Source organism: Rhinatrema bivittatum, chromosome 6 (genome assembly GCF_901001135.1).
Source record: "Rhinatrema bivittatum chromosome 6, aRhiBiv1.1, whole genome shotgun sequence".
Classification (NCBI taxonomy): Eukaryota; Metazoa; Chordata; class Amphibia; order Gymnophiona; family Rhinatrematidae; genus Rhinatrema; species Rhinatrema bivittatum.
Genome location: NC_042620.1, coordinates 191,088,760 through 191,116,091, shown reverse-complemented (window position 1 = coordinate 191,116,091; position 27,332 = coordinate 191,088,760). Strand labels below are relative to the sequence as shown.

The following is a 27,332-nucleotide window of genomic DNA, read 5'->3' as shown; positions in this document are numbered from 1 at the left end:
ATGAAACGTGTTATGGATGCCCATGGCATGCGGCAGCTGGAGCTGATACAATACTGCTCCCACTCTTCGATCACCGGAAATGGGCCAATGTATTTGGGAGCCAAGTGATGAGAGGGAAGTCTCAATTTGATGTGTCGAGCGCTCAGTCACACCTTCTGGCCAGGACGTAAGAATGGAGCGGGACATCTATGGGCATCAGAAGTACACTTGGAACGTTCAGCTGCCTGGGTCAGGCGTTCTTTGACTTGATTCCACACCTGACCAATGGTGTGGGCCATGGATTGCTCTGCTGGAGATGGAACAGTCAGAGGAACTGGAAGAGGCAGCCGATATTTTCGTCCGAATACCACGGAGAATGGAGATACATCGGTGGCAGCAGCGACGTGGGTATTGTGCGACAGCTCAGCCCAGGCTAGTAGATCAGACCAGTTGTCCTGCTGATCATTCATGTAGGAACAGAGGAATGTTTCAGTTGGTCCTTTCAGCTTGACCATTGGCCTGTAGGTGATAGGCCGACGTGAAACTCAAGGCGATATTAAACTTCTTACGTAGAGAGCGCCAGTACCTGGTGGCAAACTGTGGTCCTTGGTCGGATATAATTTCCTTTGGGAGTCCATGGAGACGGAAAATGTGTTTCAGAAACAACTTGGCTAATTCTGGGGCCGATGGGAGGCCCAGCAAGAGAATAAAGTGACCAATTTTCGAAAAACGGTTGATGATGACCCAGATTACGGTATTGTTCTGGGACGGAGGCAGGTTGATAATAAAGTCCATTGAAATGTTGGACCATGGCTCTGTAGGTGCTGGAAGTGGTTGGAGTAGGCCCCAAGGCCGTCCGGTATGTGGCTTCTGTTGGGCGCAGACGGGACATGAGTTTACATAGTTATGAGAGACTTGCACCATGTTGGGCCACCAATAGTATCTCCGTAACATTTCTAGGGTCCTGGCATGACCCAGGTGTCCTGCCAACTTGGAATCATGAGCCCATTTTAGAACTCATTCACATAATCTATGTGGAACAACAGTTTTCCCAGCTGGAACTGTAGTGGTCACGGCAAGGGATACGCAGGCAGGATCTATGATGTATCTAGGATCGTCAGGGACATCCTCAGGTTCAAAGGATCTTGATAGTGCATCAGCACAGAGGTTCTTGGAAGCTGGGCGATAACATAGAATGAAGTTGAACCGTTTAAAGAAGAGCGCCCATCGGGCTTGTTGAGGATTCAAGAGTTGAGCTTCTTTAAGGTGCTCAAGATTCTTATGGTTGATGAAAATGGTAAACTTGTGTGGTGCCCCTTCCAACAAGGGGCACCACTCCTGGAGTGCGAACTTGACAGCGAGAAGTTCTCGGTCACCAACGGTGTAGTGCTGCTCTGTAGGAGAGAACTTGTGTGAGTAGAATGAACAAGGTATCAATTTACCCTTGGGAGAAAACTGGCTTAAGACAGCTCCTGCTCCAATTGCAGAGGTGTTGACTTCGACGACGAATGGACGTCTTGGGTCTGGATGCTGAAGACAAGGACCGGGACAGAAAGCTTCTTTGAGCATCTGAAAGGCAGCTTGTGCTTTGGGTGTCCACACACGAGTGTTAGCCCCTTTCTTGGTCATGGCGGTGAGCGGAGCAGCTAGGGTAGAATAATTGGCAATGAAGCTCTGGTAATAATTAGTAAAGCCAAGGAAACGTTGTAAGGCCCATAGGCCTACTGGCTGGAGCCAGTCTCGGATCTCCTGGACTTTATCTGGATCCAAGGAGAATCCTCGATCAGATATGATGTACCCTAAGAATGTTAAGCGATTACGCTCGAAGAGGCACTTTTCTAACTTGGAATAGAGATGGTTTTCTCTTAGACGTTAGAGGACAATCCGGACATGATCTCGATGGGATTCAAGGTCTTTGGAAAAGATCAGGATGTCATCAAGATATACGACTACGAATGAATACAGGAGGTCTCTGAGTATTTCGTTCATAAGGCATTGAAAGACCGCTGGGGCATTGTATAGCCCACAGGGCATCACGGTATATTCATAGTGACCACCCCTCGTGTTGAATGCGGTTTTCCAGATATCTTCAGGTCGGATGTGTACCAGATTGTACACACCCCTCAGATCCAACTTGGTGAAGATCTGTGCCCCTTGAAGGCGGTCAAACAGCTCGCTGATAAGGGGCAGGGGGTATCGGTCTTTGCGGGTTATGGCATTGAGCCCTCTGTAGTCAATACAAGGGCGTAAACCGCCATCCTTTTTCTTAACGAAGAAAAATCCCGCTCCAGCAGGAGAATTGGAGGGAAGAATGAACCCCTTTTCTTGGTTCTCTTTGATATACTCAGACATGGCTAGGATCTCTGGGTGAGACAGTGGATAAGTTCTGCCCTTGGGAGGCATAGTGCCCGGCAGACGTTCTATGGGACAACTGAACTTGCATAACGGAGGCAAGGTATCCACCTTCTGCTTTGAGAAGACATCTTAGAAGTCAGCATATTGAGTAGTCAACCCAGATAGAGTGGAAGACTTCAGAACAGGGACTACTGGAGATACTTGACATAGACATTTCTTCTGGCATTCGTAGCCCCACTGCACCAACTGCAGGGAATGCCAATCGACCTGGGGTTCGTGGACCTGGAGCCAGGGCAGGCCTAGGATAACTAGATGTGTCGAACATTTTAACACATAGAAGGATATCTCCTCCTCGTGGAGAATGCCCACGGTAAGACAGCCAGCCACTGTTCGATGGGTGATGAGCCCTGGAAGAGGTTCTCCTTGAATGGAGGCAATGCGAAGACTCACATCTAATGGCTGAAGAGGAATGTTCAGAAGCTTGACAATGTCATCCATGATGAAGCTGCCACTTGCTCCGGTATCGACAAGAGCAGTGATGGCGAAGAGTGGGCCTCGATGCCCAGAGAGATGGGAAGCAGGAGTTGGGGGCTAGTGACAGTAGCGCCTAAGCTCAGGACCCCCACCGGTCTCAGGCGTTGCAGTTTTCCAGACGGGCCGGACAAGATTGCCGGAAGTGCCACAGTAAAGGCAAAGACCCTCCTTTCTCCAATGGAGATGTTCGGTCGGAGACAATCGCCCACGGTTCACCTCCATAGGTTCCACCATGGAAGAGGGCGGTGGTCCTAGAATCTTGACAGGAGGGCTCTGGACACGCATGGGTCGCGGTGTAGGAGAGCAGGAAGCCTTTACTTCTAGCCGCCTTTGGCGAAGACAATTGTCGATCTTCCCGGTGAGGGAAATCAGGTCCTCTAGAGACGTGGGAGTCTCATGGATGGAGAGTTCATCTTTGATAGTGCTGGAGAGTCCATCTAGGAAGATGGCTTTCAATCTTCTTGCCACCTGAGCTCAGTAGCCAAAGTCCTGAACTCCACCGTATACTCAGAGAGGGTCCACGACCCTTGACGGAGGTGGAGTAGATTATGGCTGGCTACAGCCTGGCGGCCTGGGTCTCTGAAGGTCCGCTTGAAGAGAGCAACAAACTCAGATAACCTGGAAAGTATGGGATCAGAGCATTCCAATAAGGGAGAGGCCCATGCAAGAGCCTTCCTTTCCAGGCGGGAGAGGATGAAGGTCACTTTAGTGGTTTCCTTCAGGAACAAGGAGGGTTGCAGTACAAATTGCATGAAGCACTGATTGAGGAATCCACAGCAGGAGCTTGGGTCCGCATTGTATCGAGGAGGTGCAGGGAGTGCCAACGATGCTTTGGGCACCATAGAGGCCGATAGGCCCATGGGATTGGCCAGAGCTGTATCGCGCAGCTGTGAACGAACTCTTCCACCGAAGAGGCTAGCGATTTCAAAGCCCTGCGATGATCTTGGACTGTGGCGGCCAAAGCCGATAGAACCCTGGAGGGGGGAGACTCTGCCGAGTCCATGGCCTTGGCAACCTGTTGCGCTCGGGGGTGGATCCTTGTCCTGGAGCAGTGAATGGCTCCCTGGTAGGGACCAGGAAGCACCTGCTCCCAGGGGGCGGAGCACTGGAGGAGACAGAGGCTTGGATGAACTTCACCACTGGAAGCCTGTAGGGACCCAGGCCGCTTGGACTTAGGTGGGCCTCGCAGGGTCTCCTGGAGAGGTAGTAGACAGGTGTGCCCACGGACAGCAAGGGAGCGCGGTCAGACTCGAGGCTGTAGGTCAGATGGAGCAAGGAAGACCAGAACAGCGTAGGTGATGACAAGGCAAGGGACAGAGCCAGAATCAGGAGACATGGTCAATCAGGCAGAGGTCAGAATCTGAGGGTCAGTCCGAGGAGTAGACAACGAGGCAGGGGTCAGGTTCCGGAGGTCAGGAAGCAGGCAGCAGACAGAATGGTCAAGGAACAGGCCGAGGTCAGTACCAGAGAGACAGTCCGAGGGTACTACCTGGGAGACGAACAGACAGACGCAGGAACAGAGGGACGCTGGAAACGTAGGATGCAGGAACAAGGTTGGAACAGTAGGATCCTGGAACAAGGCTGGAATGCGACTGGAACAAGGCTTAGAACGCAGTGACAATCTAGCACACAATACAATGCCGACCCGATTACCAAGGCAAGGAAATGCAGGCAGGGACTTCCTTAAGTAGTTCCTTCAATCAGGGCACCCCGCAGAGCTAGGACCCACCCCTGGCCCTACAAGAGGCCGGGCGGTCCGCGCGGGCGCACGTAGGGGCTTGGCCAAAGCCACGGGAGATGCCGAACTCCAGTGTGCGGCCTGGTGCGCAGTGGAAGGCCCGGCGACTACCGCCGCGGGACGCCGAGGCCTGGAGGAGCTTGCGGCTGCCACTGGGGAGGCCGACCCGGGACCTGCAGAGGAGCCAGAGAGGTGAGCAGGCCCGTGCATGGGCCAGACGCGGACGGGGCGCGCAACAGGACGCCCCCGAGGTTCCCGCCATGACGTATTCAAAAAGGGAGGGTGATGTGCGCATGCTCTAAGTGACCTCAGTGTAAGAATGGCGAATGCAATTGCCCATGCTGGTCCGGGGACGCCGGAGAAGTCAGCGAAGAGAGGCGGAGGCAGCCATCTTGCCCAAAGGAGAGGAAAGAAAAAGAAAAGAGGTGAGACAGAGAGGTCACAGCCATCTGTGACCGACGGGCGCAACATTTCCAAAGCCCTTTTGTATGCTTAAAGTGCACTTACATGTGTTTAACCTACAGACAATTCAATGGCATATATTGTAGCAATTTTCAAAAGCTCATTTACAGGTATAAAGTGCATTTACACGTGAAAACCCAGTTTTAAGCTTGTAAATCCTTTTGAAAATTACTTCAAATGGCAGCAGTTGCAAAGTCTGCTCATACTTTTCTCTGTGGACTTTGCACTAATTTTCAAAATTGCCTAGGGAAAAAGTACTCAAAGACATTTACATTTGCTTGTTCTGTGGATACTTTTCTCCTGAAAAACTGCCTCCGTCAATCTAACTCCACCTCTGACTCCACATATATTTCTTAAGGTGAAAAGTATGCATGCTGTTGATCTTGCATGGACTTTTGCCCAGAGCTTATTTACTGCCCTCCCTATATTTACTCAGAGTCATATTGGAACAGACTGAGATCAGATAAATCTGATATAGTCATGGTTTGATTTAGATAAATGCGGACTTGTCTCCAAGTGAGTTTATTATAGGAATTTATGCACACACATAATCCATGTCCATCACAGTGTGGCCTTCAAAAGTAGCATGCAAAAAACAGCTTAGATCTTGTTCTTTCTGATGTCATTCAGTCTTGTATTTCCCTTTACTGTGGCTGCTTCCTCCACAATGACACAGCTCTCTTTTCCCCTTTGCTGCCTGCTAGAAGCCTTATTATATTTAATATGTTGATTATGATTGTAAGGTATTCATGGTAACCACATGACATCCTGTGCCAATCCCAATCCATCTATTACACATTCATCTGGTCCTTTACTCTGCTCTAGGGACCATTCGTGACTCTACACAAATTTCCATATTTGCTCAGGTTCCATTTTTTAAACAGAGTTCAAATACGAATATTCTCCGATATATACTGAACATATGAAGTAATCAACAATTCACCTTATCAGCATAGTGTAAAATTTGTAAAATGTCCCTACCCTCAACTAATCCAAGTAAAGCCATCTTTTTCTACAACAAAACAAAACAAAAATCAGGTTTCAACCAGGTCAAGAATATCCAAGTAAATGGAAGTCAGTGTTTCACATCTTTAAAATTGGATATGACTAGGCAGGAAGATGTTCTCCCATTGGTATTTAAAGTCATTTATCAAGTGTGTCATGTTTTATGCTAAAACCAATATTTACCTTACTTTAAATGATTTAAACAATTTTGCATTGCATTAGTTTCTTCAAGTGTATTTTTCTTGGATTTGCAATAAGACAGTCAGAACCCAGGCAAAGAAGAACGGTTTTAGGAGAATATTTGAGCAGATCCATCTTAGCACTAACCCTCCAGCACATGTATTGTGTTATCCAGCATTTCTCAGGTGCTGGAAATTACTTGGTCATCAACATACCTGAGGCATATAATTACAAAACAACAATTCCAACCCTGCTGTGCTTTATTACTATAAAGGTGCAAGGCTGATACAATTTGTAAGATTAGAGAATTATGTATCACAAAGCAAGGTTGGGAGAGGTTAACTTTCACATTTGATGGCTTGAGACAGTATCATTGATTCTTTTCCCGTGCTTCAAAAATATTGCCCAGTTTAATCGAATTTTACTTGAATATAGTTTCAGTCGATATCAAATAACTTAGAAAAATGGAAATACTCCATGCAAGATCTGATCACCATAAGCAAAGAGCAGTCAAGACTAAATCAGCATAAAATCAAATTGCGGCCAGGGGAGAGCGGGTTTTACAAGGCCAAAACAGTAACTACAACTGACTGATCGGTAGCCATTAAATCAGTATTCCACTGTACATCATACTTAACATAAATGCTGCTCTAAATATAAACTGCCTCCTTGTTCAGGCCACTTGTCTTTGCTCCCAGAACTGTTCTCTGCAATCAGTATTAACCTTTTGACTGCGCTGTGTTACTGCCCACATCACACACATACTTATGCTGCAAACCGCTCTCCTTATTTTGAGTGCACAACCCAAAGGGATTGAAAAATTGATTTCTTTTTTTTTTTTTTTTTTTGAGTCAGCATTTCTTATTAGAATGGTGCTGGAGGATGGTGGTGTATCCATCATCCATCATGGACATGGCTTTATGACTGACATGCTCTATCGGAGGAGTGCAGAGTTAGAATACATTACTGCGTATTACAAAGGCAAATGGAACCAGCCACCAATGAGGTGATTCCATTATCTAGCATGTTAAAAGTAATCTTGGAGGAATAAAAGGACCTCACATATTACACTGAAGTCTCAATTCAATGGAAGAAACAGGAAACAGAAAATACTTTCATTATTTCTGTACTTAAATATCAAAAAATTTGACTATGCCCATCTATATTCAACTTTTGAAATTTATAGTATGTTAATGGAAAAATGTGAGCTATGCTTATTATAGGTTCAAGTGCCCACTGCTACTGACTACTAAACGAATCACCCTCAGTGCTCTAATACATTTTACTGTGCAGTACCTGAATGGGAAAATATGATTTTTATGTTTTTGGCACAGCAGTTTCTCTTGCTGCTTTGGGCTTCCAGCTCAGCCGGAATCAGCAGCTACTGTACTTGGGGCACCATGAGCTTTTGTTCACAACTCCCTGTGGATTGCCTCCATTTTATAATCCTGCTTCCATCTAGCCCAGCCAATTGCAGAGACAGGCTTTGGCCAGGCACCACAAGCCATGGCTCCTTCTGCAATCCCGACGTGAATGCCCCCTGCATCTGGCCCTTAGGTGTCACCACTGACTGTGAACGCTGCTTCCGCAGACTGAAAAGGAGGCTTTTAAACATTAAACTGAGATGATGTGACCTGAAAGTCAGAGCAGGCACACATTGCCAACCCCCAGGGTCTCGTTTTCGCAAAGTGACTTATAATGTTGAAGGATCTGGGAAAAGGCAGTGACAAAAAAAAAAAAGAAGGAAAAAACAGGCTTCCAGCAGTCTTGGACCTGATTTCTTTTTGAAAAACACCTTTAATATTGGCATAGCCATGTAGAGCAGGGGTTAACAAAATGGGGAACGGGAATCCTAGGTGGCCTGAATAGATCCTGAAGGGGACTATGTTGGCTGCCCAATCAAGGAAGAAAAAAATGCCTATGCTGTTGAGTCTCATTGCAAGCTCAGAAGGGAGGGAGCTGCAGGAGCATAATAACATCATTGTAAGCATGTCACAGGTTAGTCCTGCATCTCTTTCACTGGAGAGAAGAGCAGCTAGGGAGGGAGCTGCAAGAGCATAATGACATCATTGTAAGCATGTCACAGGTTAGTCCTGCATCTCCTTCAGTGGAGAGAAGAGCAGCTAGGGAGGGAGCTGCAAGAGCATAATGACATCATTGTAAGCATGTCACAGGTTAGTCATGCATCTCCTTCAGTGGAGAGAAGAACAGCTAGGGAGGGAGCTGCAGGAGCATAATGACATCATTGTAAGCATGTCACAGGTTAGTCCTGCGTCTCCTTCAGTGGAGAGAAGAGCAGCTAGTGAGGGAGCTGCAGGAGCATAATGACATCATTGTAAGCATGTCACAGGTTAGTCCTGCGTCTCCTTCAGTGGAGAGAAGAGCAGCTAGGGAGGGAGCTACAAGAGCATAATGACATCATTGAAAGCATGTCACAGGTTAGTCCTGCATCTCCTTCAGTGGAGAGAAGAGCAGCTAGGGAGGGAGCTGCAGGAGCATAATGACATCATTGTAAGCATGTCACAGGTTAGTCATGCATCTCCTTCAGTGGAGAGAAGAGCAGCTAGGGAGGGAGCTGCAGGAGCATAATGATATCATTGTAAGCATGTCACAGGTTAGTCTTGCATCTCCTTCAGTGGAGAGAAGAGCAGCTAGGGAGGGAGCTGCAGGAGCATAATGCCATCATTGTAAGCATGTCACAGGTTAGTCCTGCATCTCCTTCAGTGGAGAGAAGAGCAGCTAGGGAGGGAGCTGCAGGAGCATAATGACATCATTGTAAGCATGTCACAGGTTAGTCCTGCATCTCCTTCAGTGGAGAGAAGAGCAGCTAGGGAGGGAGCTGCAGGAGCATAATGCCATTATTGTAAGCATGTCACAGGTTAGTCCTGCATCTCCTTCAGTGGAGAGAAGAGCAGCTAGGGAGGGAGCTGCAAGAGCATAATGACATCATTGTAAGCATGTCACAGGTTAGTCCTGCATCTCCTTCAGTGGAGAGAAGAGCAGCTAGGGAGGGAGCTGCAGGAGCATAATGCCATCATTGTAAGCATGTCACAGGTTAGTCCTGCATCTCCTTCAGTGGAGAGAAGAGCAGCTAGGGAGGGAGCTGAAAGAGCATAATGACATCATTGTAAGCATGTCACAGGTTAGTCCTGCATCTCCTTCAGTGGAGAGAAGAGCAGCTAGGGAGGGAGCTGCAGGAGCATAATGACATCATTGTAAGCATGTCACAGGCTAGTTATGCATCTCCTTCAGTGAACTGGACAGAAGAGTAGTTAGCTGTGGCAGGGCCGGGAGGGAAGCTGCTTTCTCTGTGGCAGCTTCCAACCCAGAAAAGCTGCCTCCCTTGGGCCTCAGCCCAGGAGGAGTTCCTGCTGCTGCTGGGTTCCCTACCCAGGGACCCTCAGCTGTTGCCTGCCCGGAGGAAAGGGAGGTAGGGGAAAGCAATGGGCAGAGAGGTCAGAAAGAATGAGGAGGTGGGGAAAGGAGAAGAGAAAAGTGTAAAAAAGTTAAATAAGTGTCAGGCAGGCACATATGTGGTGGTCATGCATACAGACAAATTTTTTGGAGGGAGGTGCAGGGGGAGATTTCAAAATATTTGGCCATACTGATATGGCTCACTGAAACTGGGTGTTTATTGGGGGACATGCGAGAACAGAACCTCACCAAGTGGCAATGACACTTGGTGAGGTGCATGCTGCTCGCTTCACTATAGCTACTTTTTGGAAGTTGATTCCCTTGCTTATTCACTGGCACAAACAGCTTAAAGAAATTGCAGTGGTAGAAAAACGTACACATTCTCCACGACATAAATCCTCGCTTTACGATAGAATATGGGGTCCTTATTGGGATTCATTAATCCTAAATCCTAAGATATTGATACTGGCCAAGTTAAAGTTGGGACTATAAGGAGAATAGATTATGCTTTTGGCTGTTATATAGATATTGCAAAAGTTGGTGATGTAAAACAATTTTTCTGTTAAGAATATCATGCTATGTCTGCTCTAAATATAAATAAAAAGTTTAAAATAGTTAAATACGCAAATCAAAACATGAGAAAATAAAAAAAATGAGCAAACTAAGAAAAATACAAAACTACAGAGAAAACTAGGAAAAATGAGCAAAAACAGTAAAAAAAACCCAAACCATTAAAAAAAAGGATTGGGCAGGGTGGGATTTTGGTTGGCACCTAACTTTTTGAAAACTGTTTCAATTCTTACCTTTGTGGAGTATGGCCTGTCTGACTGACGTATATATATCCCAACCAATTGCAGATATATTTATATATATATATATCTATATCTATCTATATATATATATATATATATATATATATATATATAAATATATCTATATCTATCTATCTATATATATATATATCTATATCTCAAGCAACCCATCTCGGGGATCCCAACCAAATTCATGAATGTAAGGGGATTCGCGGCTCAAAACATTTGCCCATCCCTGATGTGAATTTCTTTCTGTTGCAGTATTTTTTTACATTTATTCTTAAAGCATCAGTATTTTCTACTTCTGTCAAAATACTGCCTTTGACTTCATTTTGTTCTTCTTTTCATTCTCTTCCTTATTCAAAGATATTTGATTTCAGATGTCACACATTTCTTTGGGAAGAAGTAACTTCCGCCTGTGCTTATGCTGACACCCCAGTCGAAAAGAAAATCTCTCCCTCTCCCTCAGATTTGTCTATTGCCTTTACACAGTTGGGGAGGGCTGAAGTCTGATGGATACCCAAATTTTCAAAGCAGACTTATATGCATAAATCTGCTTTGAAAATGTGCGGGTTGTCATAGTAGGCATGTAGAAAGTTACACCTGTTCCGAAGAAGATGTAACTTTCTGCGTGGACGTTTCCATGCATACTTCAAAAAAATTGAAAGTATGCATCTCAATGCTTTCCCTGATACAACTCCGTCCCCTGGAACGCCTACTGGAGTTACATGCACAATCCCCCCCCACTGGGTAATTTTTAAAAAGACGATTTACTCACATATATCTAAATAAATAAAATAACCCAGGGTTTACGCGTGTAAATCCTTTTGATCATTACTCCCTACATTTCTCACGAGGCTACTAGTAGAGTTTATGAATGATATTTAGCACGGCACAATCTATACTTGCACAGATCCCAAGGATGGAAGTTGACTAGCTAGCTAGCAGTATTTTTCAGAAACTTCTAAAACTTATTTCAGCAGAGGAATAAAATAAAAATTAGAAAGACAAAGGGGGGGACCTTAATGATTTAATGTATTGAAACTTGATGACTAAAGTATAAAAAAAAAATATTTTGGCAGCAACACTACTTGGTCAGTCTATATGAGGCAATTTTCAGAAGTGCACATAGCATACAAGTTAGCCAGCTATGTTAAATCCGGATAAATTTAGGATAATTTGCAGTCACAGCCTAGCTGGATATAACATAAACGGCTAGATCGGCAGAGCTATCCTTCCCTCTGACCTCTCTGAACCCCAGCCTGGTAAGGAAACCTCCCGGACTCTTCTCCTCTCCCTCCCCCCCCCCCAAAAAAAAAAAAAAAAGATTAAAACCCTAGAACTGGACTGCTCCCTCTTCTTCTGGAGGCAGGAGAAGGTATGTTCAGCTTTTCCCTTGCTCCCACAATGAGCTTCACGTGTTGTTGCTAGGAGATATGGATGGCATTCAGAAATGGGTGCTGTACTAGGGAAGAGACAAGTTTATACTTCCTCCTGTTTCCGGGAGAGGGAAATAAACGGGTTGGAGTAGGGAGAAGCTGAATGGAGGGAGCTCCTCATTCAGGCTGGAATTCAGGGAGGTGAAAGGCAGAGGTGTCCGAGTCTGGGGGTGAGGTGGGATGTTTCCTTATCACTTGAAAATTTAGTTTCAAAAATTATAGTTAAAAAAAAAAAAAGAAAAGAGGGACAGAACATTTGAAACAGTACATTGCTTGAGAACAGTGACATATTAATGGAATATTATTTTAAATGTGTTGTACTGCATGTCAGTTCTACAAGTAAACAACTAATTAGCATCAGAAAAAGAAGGAATTAAAATATGTATTTTACCAATTCCTCACATTATGGACATGCTGGTTTCCAAAAGCATGGAACCTAGCGAGACTGACAGCACTGAAAAACAAGCCCCGCTAGTGCTTAGTGGGAGGAGGGAAATTTAATCTCACACTACAACTGGGCGCAGCCCACTCACCACACCTGGGGCCTACAGCATGTATTAAGTGCACAGAACTATTTTCTTTGCAAAGCTGTATAGCTTTGCTGCTGTCTTCACAAAGCATTTAACTTCAGTACAGTGCTGGAATGAGTTGGAAGACTAAACCCCTGCAAGTCCTACATGAGTTGCTGACTGCTCTACCTAATCCAACAGGGAAAAGATTTCCCTATTTATAAACTCCCATTAGCTCAGTGGAAAATTTGAATGTCCAGTTTCATATGTTATATTCAAATAAAAAAATATCATTTACAATTAACTGTTCCAGTGAAAATAAATTACCTGCTTTCATATAAAAATCTAAATCAAACAACCTAAGCATTTTAATTCAGGTGACTAAAAAATCATCAAAATGTTTAGAAGTTTTTTCTGTGACCCGCCTAGCATGACTGTGTTAATTTAGGGAGGCTAAAAGTATTTTAAATAAATAAATATATTTAAAAAATTTACATAACACTGGTCCTACAGCCAAAATGCTTCCAAAATTAATGTAGTCAAATTTTAATAAACCTGGTTCACTGAGAACGAAAATTATGCTTGGCTTTAGTTTTCAAGATATGCTACTGGGTCAGAACATATGACCTTTCACTTGGGAATTACAGAGAATAAGCGAGTTAACAAGGGAAAGAATCACAAATTAAACCAGAAATGCCTAATATATATCTTTGACTGGGTTTGGACAGTACTTGCTTTTTTCTATCAATTCCAGTTGGTATTGCAGTTCATACGAAGGAAACTTATAAGAACATAAGAACATGCCAAACTGGGTCAGACCAAGGGTCCATCAAGCCCAGCATCCTCTTTCCAACAGTGGCCAATCCAGGACATAAGAACCTGGCAAGTACCCAAAAACTAAGTCTATTTCATGTTACCATTGCTAATGGCAGTGGCTATTTTCTAAGTCAACTTAATTAATAGCAGATAATGGACTTCTCCTCCAAGAACTTATCCAATCCTTTTTTAAACACAGCTATACTAACTGAACTAACCATGTCCTCTGGCAACAAATTCCAGAGTTTAATTGTACGTTGAGTGAAGAAGAACTTTCTCCAATTAGTTTTAAATGTGCCACATGCTAACTTTATGGAGTGCCCCCTAGTCTTTCTATTATCTGAAAGACTAAATAACCGATTCACATCTACCCGTTCTAGACCTCTCATGATTTTAAACACTTCTATCATATCCCCCCCTCAGCCGTCTCTTCTCCAAGCTGAAAAGTCCTAACCTCTTTAGTCTTTCCTCATAGGGGAGCTGTTCCATTCCCCTTATCATTTTGGTCGCCCTTCTTGTACCTTCTCCATCGCAACTATATCTTTTTTGAGATGCGGCGACCATAATTGTACACGGTATTCAATGTGGGGTCTCACCATGGAGCAATACAGAGGCATTATGACATTTTCCGTTTTATTCACCATTCCCTTCCTAATAATTCCCAACATTCTGTTTGCTTTTTTGACTGCCGCAGCATACTGATCTGACGATTTCAATGTGTTATCCACTATGACGCCTAGATCTCTTTCTTGGGTGGTAGCACCTAATATGGAACCTAACATTGTGTAACTATAGCATGGGTTATTTTTTCCTATATGCATCACCTTGCACTTATCCACATTAAATTTCATCTGCCATTTTGATGCCCAATTTTCCAGTCTCAGAAGGTCTTCCTGCAATTTATCACAATCTGGTTGTGATTTAACTACTCTGAACAATTTTGTATCATATGCAAATTTGATTACCTCACTCGTCGTATTTCTTTCCAGATCATTTATAAATATATTGAAAAGTAAGGGTCCCAATATAGATCCCTGAGGCACTCCACTGCCCACTCCCTTCCACTGAGAAAATTGTCCATTTAATCCTACTCTGTTTCCTGTCTTTTAGCCAGTTTGTAATCCACAAAAGGACATCACCACCTATACCATGACTTTTTACTTTTCCTAGAAGCCTCTCATGAGGAACTTTATCAAGTGCCTTCTGAAAATCCAAGTACACTATATCTACTGGTTCACCTTTATCCACATGTTTATTAACTCCTTCAAAAAAATGAAGCAGATTTGTGAGGCAAGACTTGCCTTGGGTAAAGCCATGCTGACTTTGTTCCATTAAACCATGTCTTTCTATATGTTCTGTAATTTTGATGCTTAGAACAATTTCCACTATTTTTCCTGGCACTGAAGTCAGGCTAACCGGTCTGTAGTTTCCCGGATCACCCTTAAGCCCTTTTTAAATATTGGGGTTACATTAGCTATCCTCCAGTCTTCAGGTACAATGGATGATTTTAATGATAGGTTACACATTTTTACTAACATGTCTGAAATTTCTTTTTTTAGTTTCTTCAGAACCCTGGGGTGTATACCATCCGGTCCAGGTGATTTTCTACTCTTCAGTTTATCAATCAGGCCTACCACATCTTCTAGGTTCACCGTGATTTGGTTCAGTCCATCTGAACCATTACCCATGAAAACCTTCTCCGGAACAGGTATCTCCCCAACATACTGTTTAGTAAACACCAAAGCAAAGAAATCATTTAATCTTTCCGTAATGGCCTTATCTTCTCTAAGTGCTCCTTTAACCCCTCGATCATCCAATGGTCCAACTGACTCCCTCACAGGCTTTCTGAATCAGATATATTTTAAAAAGTTTTTACTGTGAGTTTTTGCCTCTACGGCCAACTTCTTTTCAAATTCTCTCTTAGCCTGTCTTATCAATGTCTTACATTTAACTTGCCAACTTTTATGCATTATCCTATTTTCTTCTGTTGGATCCTTCTTCCAATTTTTGAATGAAGATCTATTGGCTAAAATAGCTTCTTTCACCTCCCCTTTTAACCATGCCGGTAATCGTTTTGCCTTCTTTCCACCTTTTTTAATGTGTGGAATACATCTGGACTGTGCTTCTACGATGTTTTTGTTTTGTTTTTACAATGACCACGCCTCTTGTACACTTTTTACCTTTGTAGCTGCTCCTTTCAGTTTTTTTCTTACAATTTTTCTTTTCCTTTTTGAAAGTTTAGCACGAGAGCCGTGGATTTGCTTACTGACCCCCTTCCAGTCATTAATTCAAATTTGATCATATTATGATCACTATTGCCAAGCTGCCCCACCACCGTTACCTCTCTCACCAAATCCTGTCCTCCACTGAGAATTAGATCTAAAATTGCTCCCTCTCTTGTTGGTTCCTGGATCAATTGCTCCATAAAAATGTCAACATGAAACAACTTTTAAGGTGGCAGCTAATAGTGATAGAGGTGTTTTTGGGGTCTAAGTAATGCACAATGCAGCAATATGGCTATATCGTGCCATAAGCAGCATTTATTGTGCATTAAACACTCATGCATTATAGCTTAGTAAATCTAGCCCTTAGTTTGTAGCTGAGGCAATGGAGGGTAAAGTGACTCATTCAAAGTCACATGGAGCGGCAGTGGGATTTGAACTGGATATCCACATTTGTATTATGTTTTTAATTAAAGTATATACAACTTTTTTCCCTTTTTACTTATATTATAATCATCTGTCTCATTTTTATTCTTACATTGTTAATTTCTTTTTTTTTGTAATTTTCTATGCATACAAAATTTTGAAAAACGTGCTTCCATGTTGGATGTGCAAGTCTATACATGATATACCCAATTCATTGCCATGTTTCGAAGCTATTGTTGCTTCACGGGTTGCAAATGTTTCCGAACTGCTTCATTTCACTGCATTTATTTATTGAATATGTCTTTTTTGTAAAGGGGAAAATACTGTGTAATTCTTACCTGATTCAGTTTCAGTTTGGTGTTCACACTGCATAAAACAATTGAACACCAAGGGTATATTGTCTTTGTGAAATGTGTGTCAGTATACCCTCCTAGGACTTATATTTGTTAATTTGCATATATTAAAACAGATCACTAATGGGTCGGAACTTTTAGTATTATATTTGCATACCTTAGTGTGGACACACACAAACAGCTGACCTGTCAGACATTTTGTCATAAACTATAAGGTGAATTTTAAAAGCCCAGCGCACCCCTAAACCAGAAGATATGCGTACAAGTTGGACTGGTGCACGCCGAGCAGATTTTAAAAGCCACTGAGTATGCGCATAGTTGTCACAATGCACACAAATGAAAAATTCCAAAAAAGGTGCAGGGTGAGGGCATGATCTGGGCAGGGCATGGGCATTCCTGGATTTCACATTGAAATCTGCGCATTAATATTTATGTACACAGGTGCGCGCCACGGTCCACTGCCGTGTAACTTTACTTCTGCTACAGATGACAAATAGACAAAATAAAGACAAATAGATGGATCAGCGGGATTTAAGGATCGGGGCTAACAGGGGAGAAGCAAGTCTATTAAACTACGGGGTCCGGAAGGCCTATTCCTTACCTGGGCAAACTGGGAGTGAATTGGTAAAAACAGGTAATGGTGTCGGTGCGCTGGTCTTTTAAAATCCCTTTCCCCCCCTACTATCACCTCATTCATTTGCTTCCACCCCTCCACTACAAGATCTGACCTCACCAGGGTTGCCAACTGCATTCTATAAAAATCATTAAATTGGATCTGCCTGCAAAATCTAATTTTATTTTTTACTTGTCTGTAATTCTACTCATTCTATTCAGCTTCAGTGGTACAGTCCCTTTTACAATTAAAAGCATAGGCTGCAGTTTGAATACACATCTCTTCTGGATCTCTGTCTCTTCACTGATGCGCAGGCAAGAGCTGGAAGTGATGTGTAGTCAAGCCATGGCTCACGTATTTCAATTATAAATGGGACTGCGCTTACAGACAGAAGTTGATTTACCACCATCCAGCTCCACATGGATAGAGTGAAAGAGAGATAGCCCAGCTAGCTGAGCCTGGGTCAGCCAGCCTAGCAAGACAGCCATGTTAGCCAGCCAAGTTAGGTCAGCTTGCCAGCTAAGCCAGCCTGCCCAGGTCAGCTGAGTACAACCAGGCCAGCAAAGCCAGGCAGCCTGCCCAGCCAAGTTAACCGACCGATCATTTATGTTGCACAAGGAGAGAGAGAAACAGCAATCCAGCCCAAGAGAAGCGGACTGACTCATCACACCACCCAAAGAGAGAGAGGAAAAAAAATCCAAAAAACAAACAAACCCCAAAGTGTCTGCCTGCCTCACAGACAAAGAGAAATGGCTCATTGTCCTACTACACTACCTGGAGAGAGATCCAAAGAGAAGCATCTGCCTGTCCTATCACACCACGCACTTATAAAAATTGTGTGTCAAGAAAAAAATTGGGTTATCAGCAAAATATATGTCAGACTTTCAGTAAATTTTTTTTTTTTTTTTAAGGAGTTGGCAACCCTGCTTTCCACATATCTTCCTTTTCTTCTCTTCCAGCTCTACTGCTGCTGGTTTGGTTGCTACCTTCTCCCATCTCCTTCCCCTGGCACACATCCCCAGCCATTCCAAACTGTTGCCACTGTTTGGGTTTAGTACTGATCACATGGCATGACTAGTAACAGAGGTACAGCTGGCACAATGTGGCTCACAGTACACAAGGCACACATTTGACTATCTTGTGTAGCTGTAGCTCCGGAGGGTAGGAAGTTATAGGAGTCAAAAGGCAGAGGCACTTGGCAGAGGGAGTGGGAGGCAGCAGCAGGAGCAGGTATCAGGGAGATATAATTTTGTGTTAGCTGCCAGAACTTCAGAATCACAGTAAACTGAGTACTTGGTTACTATGGAGTCAGTTTTCAAAGTCATCTAGGTGGCTTTAGGTAAGGACTTAAAGGGCTCGATCAAAGCTTTTGAAAAATGAATTGGCTGAATGGATTAAATTTAGCATCCCAAGTTTCACTAAGCTGCTGAATTTAGCTGCTCAAATTCTGGGTAGGCGCAGGGATGGGGTTTGGTTAGGGGTGGAAGAGGGAAAGACAGGCAATTATTGCTGATTTCCAGTGCTGGCCACCTAAATTAGCCAACCAAATCTAGGTACTACCGGTACCAATAGCATATCTAAATCTGTCCAGCTGCTGCTCAGCTACCCTGATGCAAGATTTGGTATGTCCCCCAACTGTGCACTCCCCCCTCACCCCAAATGACTCTCAGCGAAGCTGGCAGGAAAACTTACTCTCTCCCCCCCCTGCTGGCTCAGTAGCTAGCATTGCTCAGCCAGCACAACAGGGACGGTAACTTTTAAACAGCTGCGCGGGCACACATGTATGTGTGTATGCCGGCTCACGCTAATGGAGACAGCCATTTTTTTTAACATACACATGTATGTGCATGCATGAAATACAACAGGATGTAAGCGCATATGCGTGTGCACTTTTATATGGATGCACACGTGTGTGCAAATGCCGACTCTATCGCGTAAGTGTGTGTGTGTGTGTGTGTGTGTGTGTGTGGGGGGGGGGGGGTTGGTACATTGTGCGCTGACACAATTATCAGTTTCCCCAGTCCTTTTCCAGTTCACCCAGTTAAAGGATAGGACTTCCTATCACCCCTAGTTAAGAAGCCTCCTTTTTACCCTTTTAGCCCCAATCCTTAAAACGTCATTAACTAGCCTTGTTTTTTTGTTTTATTAGTTACATGCCATCCATAGCAGAAGAAAAGTTATGCGGATGGGGACCCTGGTACGCGCTGGCTTTATTCATATTTTCTGGAATGACGATACCCTGCCAGACCACGCCCATGCCACATCCCTTTTTTGTAAAAAAAAAAACAAAAAAACCCCAACCCTTTTGTGCGTGTATCGGAGATATGTATGCACTCGCGTGCTTTTTAAAATCTGTGTGGCGTGCGCCCGCTCTACTTCTGCCTGCATCTCCCAGCTCGGCACGTGTAGGGTTTTTAAAGTTTGCTTTTATTAGCGGCCTTGTTGTGGGTGGAGATAGGGGGAAGAACCAGATCTTGGAGATTATAGGAAACATGGGAGATATCATGGCTGGAAAGCAGATTTTTTATCATAGGTGTGTGTGTTAGAGAGGGGTAAGTTTCAAACTCTCACTGGATTCCAGGAAGGAGGGGGGTGGGACAAGGAAGGATCGTGACTTGGAAAATGATTTTTTTTTTTTTTTACACAATTCTTATTAGGTGCTGAGAAGGAGGTAGTGGTGGTAATGGGAGGTGAAATTGCTGTTTGTGTCTTTAAATGTTTGCTTTTTTTTTTGTTTTGTTTTTAGAAAGTACTTAATCTGTTAACATTTGTAGCCAATCCTCCGTGTCGGTAGTTAAATTCAACCAGGGATGCTACAAGTCCGGGTTCAAATCCGGTGGGGGGAAAAATATCTTTCTGGGCCTCTGGGTGGTCAGTCACTACTACAGTCATGAGTTCACACTCGAGCTAAAAAATCTCCAAGAACTGCCAAACTGTCCAGAATAGAAGCTAGGAAGCCAGAATCAGCAAAATAGGTAGAAAACAGGATTCAAACAAGTGTCCATCCATTCAGTCACAGCACTGGCTAAAAGGATAAAAAAACAAACCAAACGGAGTCCCAAGTTAGTGTTCAAAATAAATTGCTTACATGTAACTTAAATGGAAGTATCCAAGCCAAGACTGAGAAAACCAGAAACAGCCTAAAAAAGATCAAGATGAGAAAAGCAGTTGTTTCCTTGTCCATTCTAGGTCTTCAAACCAGCTTTCTTTCTCCTGCACCATCATCCGTATCAGAAGTGTCCCCCCAGCATTCAGTATATGCTGGTCAAGATGGGAAAAAATTCCCCAAGTTAAAAAATTTAGAAAAATCCCAAACTGGGTCAAAACCATTTAACTATAATCCAACTTCAAAAATATCCAAATAAGGCCTCAGCTATCTCTAATACAAAAATCCACCCCTTCTCCCGAGAGGTCTCCAGTAAGAGTCCAAAAAGCCACCTTCTCACCCTTGTTGCCTCTTGTGCTCAGGCAAAAAGATCCTCTGAATTCAGCCCTTCAGGATCCTTCCATCCAGGCTGAATCAGTTTGCATCAAAAATTCTCTCTCTGTTCCAAAAATCCTAACTGTAGATCCAAAACTCCAGGGACGAGAAGAAAGTATCCTATAGCCAAGCTCTAAACTCCTTCCACTTACTCCAATGTCACTGTCCTGAGATCCTGGGAAATCTCTAGCTTTTCTCCTAATCTCTGAAACCCTCTGAAGACTGAGCATGTTCACGGGGATATTTATATCCCACACAAACCACCCCCTATAAAGGTTGGAACTCGGTTCATCAAAAATTCCTTCCTTCAGCCCAATGATGGAAAATACTAGGGAGAAATGTTAATGACCGCCAAAGCCCCGTCACATGTTGATTTTTCAGTGCTATCTGGCATCCCAGTTGAAAAGAACTGTTTTAAAACTTGCTGGTCAAATTTTGATCAGCTAGATTTAGCCAAGTTTTCAGCTGAAAATAGTGCATTAAGTCTAACTAGAACTTCAGCAATGTAGATTTCCTCAATATTATCTTTTTTTCTACACTAATCTTGCTGACAGAATCTACAGCAGTGATAGTTATGTACATACACAATTGGTCATAAAGATGACAAAAATATGCCACAGCAGACAGAAAAAACCCTTGCCATAAATCTGCTTCATGTAGGCTTGTCTAAGATTGCATTTTTGCTCCTCTCTCAGAGCCTTATTCTTTATTTCTCCTTAGCGAGCTCTTACCAGTGAGCTATCATGCACTAATCCCATAATATTTTCATTGTCATATTCACCCTCCTAGCATGTATTCTGTGTACTGCAGCTACTTCTTGTAGTTCAAAGTCAATATAGTTTTCTCTAGATATTGGATAAGACTTGTACAAGTTCCAAAGACCACTTCAAGGCTATAATGTATAGCTTTAGTCCTCCTATTTTAAATGGAACACAGCAAAGCCACAAAAAGTATAGCAAAGTGTAAAAATGTTAATTAATGGAATGAAACATTCACAAAAGGATAAAAGACAAACAGGCCGATACAAAACGGTGAGCTCGGCCCAGCGAACCATTCAGCCCCCGTTTGGCTATGCGTTTTAGACACGCTATTGTTACCCCTTATACTGTAAGGGATAATAGTGCATGGAAAACGTGCGGCCAACCACCCTGAAACTAATAGCACTCATCACATGCAAATGCATGTTGATGAGCCTATTAGTTACTTCCCCGGAATACTGAAAGTGAAATGTGCGGCCAAGCCGCACATTTGACTCTCAGAAATTAACGTCTGCCCAAAGGCAGGCGTTAACCATAGGCGGCACTGGGTAACTGTAAAGAAAAGCAGAAAAACTGCCTTTCTGTACACCTCGGACTTAATATCATAGCGATATTAAGTTGGAGGCCCCAAAAATACCCCCCCCCAAAAAAAATTTGCCTGCCAGGTTCGAAAACGGACGCTCAATTTTGCCGGCATCTGTTTTCCGAACCCATGGCTGTCAGCGGGTTTGAGAACAAATGCCAGTGTAATTAAGCGTTGGTTGTCGGACCTGCTGACAGCTGCCGCTTCTGTTAATAAGGAAGTGTAGGGATGCGCTAGTGACCCTAGCATCTCCTTATTAGCATGGGCCTTTGGCCTGAAAGATAGTTTAAAAGGACTAGAAACCAATATATAACGTAAAGCTATAAAATAAAAAGCTTTTATCTTGGTTTTAAAGAGGAACTGTTTTACTGCTAGAGTTTTCAGAATACAGAATTTGACTAGAAATATTGGATTCTGATGAAAACTGGATAACAAAGAATATACTATATTGTAGAGTATTAATGGATATGATGATACAACACATCACTTAATAGGACTGGCTGCAAGAATAGACAACCAAAAGATGGTTGAATTCAACAACTTTTTTCAGTCTAAAATGTATGTAAATATGTAATTTCTAATGCTCCGTTTTAAGTAGGAAGCAGGAATCTCTAGTAAAATCAATTTTTGGCCTACAATTCCCCTGTGAAGCTATGAATATTTCATCCCTTCCAGGTGACCTGAAGAGCATAAGCATAAATAGGAACTGAATCCTACTCTCCTACTAGGCGTACAACACTAAGCGATGGATCAATGATCCTGCAATTATTATAGCTGAGAATGACCCAGTGTGTAAGTATCAAAAATCATTTGTACCTGGGCAAAGATGCATACTGCCTTTCCATTCCTTCAAAACGGAAGCTGTGAGAATTCCCTTCGGCACCTATTCCAGATACCTATGAGATGAAAGAAGGTAATTAGAGAAGAGGATCAATTATTTAGCCCCAATCATTAACAGTTAATCTTAGAATTAACCTGATGTGCAGGGAGTCAAAAATCAATGTAGATAAAAGCAAGAACTCCACATCTCTGAGTTAAAAAAAACCTAGAAGTTAAGTAATAATGATCAGCTTACTGACCAGTATGTCTTCAACATCCATGAGCAATGTTTAGCAGTCAGCTCTCTGCTACTTACACTGTGATTCATTAGAATGAGCAATTAACACCTTTTATTTTTGTCTTCCTATTATTTATGAAAACAAATCTAATCAATCATTTATCTCCTTTGGTTAATGTTTGCTTATAACATAGTAGATGATGGCAGAAAGAGACCAACCCATCCATTCAGTCTGCCTAGATATTCTTGTTCACCATACCAAGGATATATCCCACCTGCCAGCCATACAGCAGGTGGTTGTTACTAGAACACCCCTGTGGCCTTTCCCAATGGCACCCTTGCCACACCAATCCAGTTAACTTGAGAAGCAGGGAGCTGTGACAGAGTGCACCAGAGAAACCCTCAGAAGATCTTGAAAGACTAGTCCCGGTCCACCTTAAGAAAAGGCATTCTGGGTACAGGCAAGCTCCCCTGAGATGGAATATAGCTTAGGCTCAGTGGGACAGCAGACGGAGGCCCTGGGAGAAGAGGAGAAGGCAGCTCCTACAAAGATAACCAACCTATTGCTCCACTAAGTTTATTTAAGTTTTTCCCTGTATAATGTGTATATATGTATATATGCCTCCTCAACGTTTAAGAATTTATTGCTACACTAAGTTTATTTAAGTTTTCCCTGTAAAGTCTATTGATAACTTGTTCCTCCTTAGCTATTTGTTACCTGTAAAGTTTGTTCCTCTTTAATCATGCGTTACCTGTAAAGCCTGTTGCTAAAATTTTTGTTCTCTGTAAACCGATGAGATGTTCCCAACGTTCGTCGGTATATAAAAGCCGTTAAATAAATAAATAAATAAAAATGTTTGAGAACTGGTGCTGAGGTAAGCAGCTTCTGTTATTCATTTGACTGTAAATAATAAAGCTTGCATAAAAGACAGCCGAAGTCCATACTGAAATCTGTCCTCCTGCCAGCCTCAAACCGCCAGCGCAGTGCCACATGAGCAGGTAGCCTGCCAAACAGATCCAGCTACACGAGTCCTACATATCTGTTAGCTCTTCTACCTTTCACTGTACATGCAGCCTACCAAACCAGCTGTTAAATAATTCTATAACCGCAGCCTGACAGCCAGATTTAGCACATGATCACCTGTTTCCACTAATACTTCTAGATCTAGTTATTACTGTAGTTCCAGCATGCTAGACAGATCTAGCTGATAATTAATCCTTCTACTATCTCTTTGCAACTAAGGATCCTCTGGGCTTATCCCAGACCTTTAGAAGTCTATTGAGAATTTTAGCCTCCACCATACACTCAGGGAGAGTATTCTACATATCTACCCATCCTTTCCATGAAAAATATTTCATGACATTATTCCTGAGTCCACCTCCTTGGAGCCTCATATCATGACCCTTGTTCTAGAACTTCCTTTCCATTTTTTTATTTTATTTATATTTCGCATTTTGGCATTTCAAAGTGGATTACATTCAAAGTGGATTACATTCAGGTACTTCTACAAAGTTTGAAGTGAGTCACAAAATGTACATTCACCAAATCCACATATACGCTAAAAACAGAGACAAAAACAAGATAGCTCAGGGTTTAACTGACATTGTTTAATGATAAAGCCTGAAAGTTCTTAAATCACATCAACAGTTTATATTCCATATTAGTGATTGATGTTAAATGCTTCCCTAAATAGAAAGGTTTTGAATCATTTTTTAAATTTCATTGTTTAAATTTCATTTTATCCAATGTCAGCATTATTTCCTCCAGGAGAGGGTTCCATATTGATGGACGGGCCATCAAAAATGCACAGTCTCTAGTTTCTGCTGGATGGGCCAGTTTTTTTTTTAAGGCATCTCGAGTAAACTCTTATTAGCTGATCGTAAAATGACAGTTGGTATATGCGCAAAAGCAAGCTTAACCATAAATTCTTGGAATTATTCAGAAGCATTTGGATTAAACAGATGATTTCACTTGCCAAATTAATGGTAACCAATGGAGGGATTGAAGAACTGGAGTTGCTTACCTGTAACAGGTGTTCTCTGAGGATAGCAGGATGTCAGTCCTCACACATGGGTGACATAATCCGATGGAGCCCAGCACAGAACTTTGATCTCAAAGATTCTAGAGCTTTCAGCATGCTCTACTGAGCATGTGCAGCTGTAGCCACCTCCCTATCTCTCAGGCAGAGTCCCATAGTTCATGACAGCAGATACATGGAAAAACCAACTCCCAGGGGAGATGGGAGGGTATTTTGAGGACTGCACCTACAGTTCTATGAGAACACCTGTTACAAGTAGCAACTCTGCTTTCTCCAAGGACAAGCAGGATGGCAGTCCTCACACAAGGGTGAATCCCAAGCTAGAGGCTGCCAAAAAACAGGAAAAATAGAGAAACCCTGTTTTGTGGAAGCACCACCAATTCTCCCTGCCCCCTCCCCACCTTTTGTTTGGTGAGGCAGTAGACTTATAAAGAGCAAAAAGAGTTGGATTTTTCATCTCAAAGAGACTAGTAGGACAGACTGAGAGAGAGAAACCCCGATACTCAGCAAGGCATCCAAAGACAGGAGCATAATGCGAGCACAGGATGAGAAGCCCACTGAGTCGCACAAAACCCAATATAGTCGGAGCTTCCAAACAGTTAATTCTGACAGTAAGTATGGGGGGGGGGGGGTGTCATGGTTGACCTCCCACATGCGGGTCTCCATTTTCAGCTTTTTGTTTTTAGGCTAGGATAGCCTTTAAATCTAATGCAGGAGCCTTCCATGTTAGATTACTGTTTCCTCAGGAGGTGAAGTTAAATTAATGTGGCTGACAACTTTCTAAATCGGTTGTGTTGATTTATTTACATCATATTGCCTATTCATGAGCTGCTTTGCATGGATTTGCAATATTCATTTTTGCAAATCCCATGCAAAGCAGCTTATTTTAATAGGGGATGGATCTGGACAGGGCTATGTTAAATATCACGTTTTTTTGTGCCATATTGCTGTGATAGGGCTATATAGCACGATAAACAGCGTATTTTGCATGGTATACTGTTTTACATGCATTAGAGCCCTACTGCAGCTTGATGCATTTCCCAGTACATTTGTACCTGAGGCAGTGCAGATTAAAGTGACGTGCCTAAGGTCACAAGGAGCAGCAATGGGATTTGAATCCTTGTTTCCCTGGTTTATAGTCTACTGCTTTAACCACCAGGCCACTCCTCCTTTCCATTGAAAAAAAATTGTTCTTATGCATTTCACATATTTGAATGTCACTATTGTATCTCCTCTATGATTCCTCTTTCCTACTATATATACACTTAGGTCCTCTAATTTCATCTCATTGTGCTTTTGTGTAGGCCCTGTCCCATCTTGATAGCCCTTTTTTGGTCTGCCTTCACTCTGTCTATATCATTATCAAAGTACAGTTTCCAGAACTGAATTCAATACTCCAGGTGATAGCTCATTCATGATCTCCACAACAGCATAAGTACTTCCTTTTTTCTACTAGTTATTCCTCGCCTTATATATACTAATGGCCCTCTGGCTCTGGCTACCTCTTATCATACTGTTTCCTTATATTGAAATCATCAGATATAATCATCCACAGGTCTCTTTCCTGCTTATCCATAAAATAATCTTGTACATTAAAAAGTGAATGTATTATTTGTTGCACTTTTTTTTATGAGAATAAAGACATGCGCCTTGCTATAGAAAGACAAAAAATACAGAATTATTCAAGCTATTACAAAACAATTTTCACAACCCTTTCATCTTGAATATGCTCTATAAATGTACCCAGTACGAAGCTACAATTTACAGACTTTCTGGGAGGAGTGGAATAAATCAGAATGTTGGCATGAGAGTGCGTGATGAGGACATGGAACATGGCCAAGGTTACTTGGGAGGTACAAGGCCACCACTGTAGATCAGTACAGTATAAATTAGTCACTTGCCTTATAATTTTAGGAATAATTATTGCCAATTGGTTAAAATCTCTCTGTTACTTTTTTCTCTATGCCCTCTCTATCATTAATGCTTTTGGGGAGGAAATGTGGTCTAGTTGCTATAGTATATGACTTGAAATTCATTAGTCCATTGGTTTGAGAGTTACAGATTTTTTAGACATTCTCAGTGTAATCTCGAGCAGTTTCCTTAACTTCTTTTTGTCTCAATTAAATGGTCTGTTATTATTCTTTTACCTACAATTAAATGGTTCTCAGGGCTGTGAATACTAAATATGATCAAGGTGTTATGGGGGCTTCCCTCAAGGGAGAAAAAAAGGATGGCATTTGGAGGAAGCCAGGGGTCTTAGTAAGCAGCTCTCTGAAGTAATCTCACAATATACAGCACCTGGGTGGAGCAGAGTTGTTTATCTGTAAAAGGTGTTATCCGAGGTCAGGAGGATGTCAAGTCTTCGCATGTATGACATCATCGGATGAGCCTGGCATAGAAAATGTATGTCAAAGTTTCTAGAACTTTGACTGAGCCTCTAGGAGCATGCCCGGCATGCATTATACCACATATCCACGCTGGGTCCCCTCAGTCTTATAACATAGAACTGAGGAACAAAAAATGAAAATAAGAATCCACAAAGTGGAAACCCAACTCC

General features: G+C 42.7%; 1 protein-coding gene across 1 annotated transcript in view; it reads right to left on the bottom strand.

Moving 5' to 3' along the window:
• The window catches only part of PARD3B (par-3 family cell polarity regulator beta), a 2,091,605-nt gene that overhangs the window by 110,693 nt on the left and 1,953,580 nt on the right, over positions 1–27,332 (bottom strand). Inside the window, 1 exon segment of the mRNA XM_029606318.1 lies at positions 22,496–22,575. Coding sequence (XP_029462178.1) covers positions 22,496–22,575 — 80 coding nt within the window.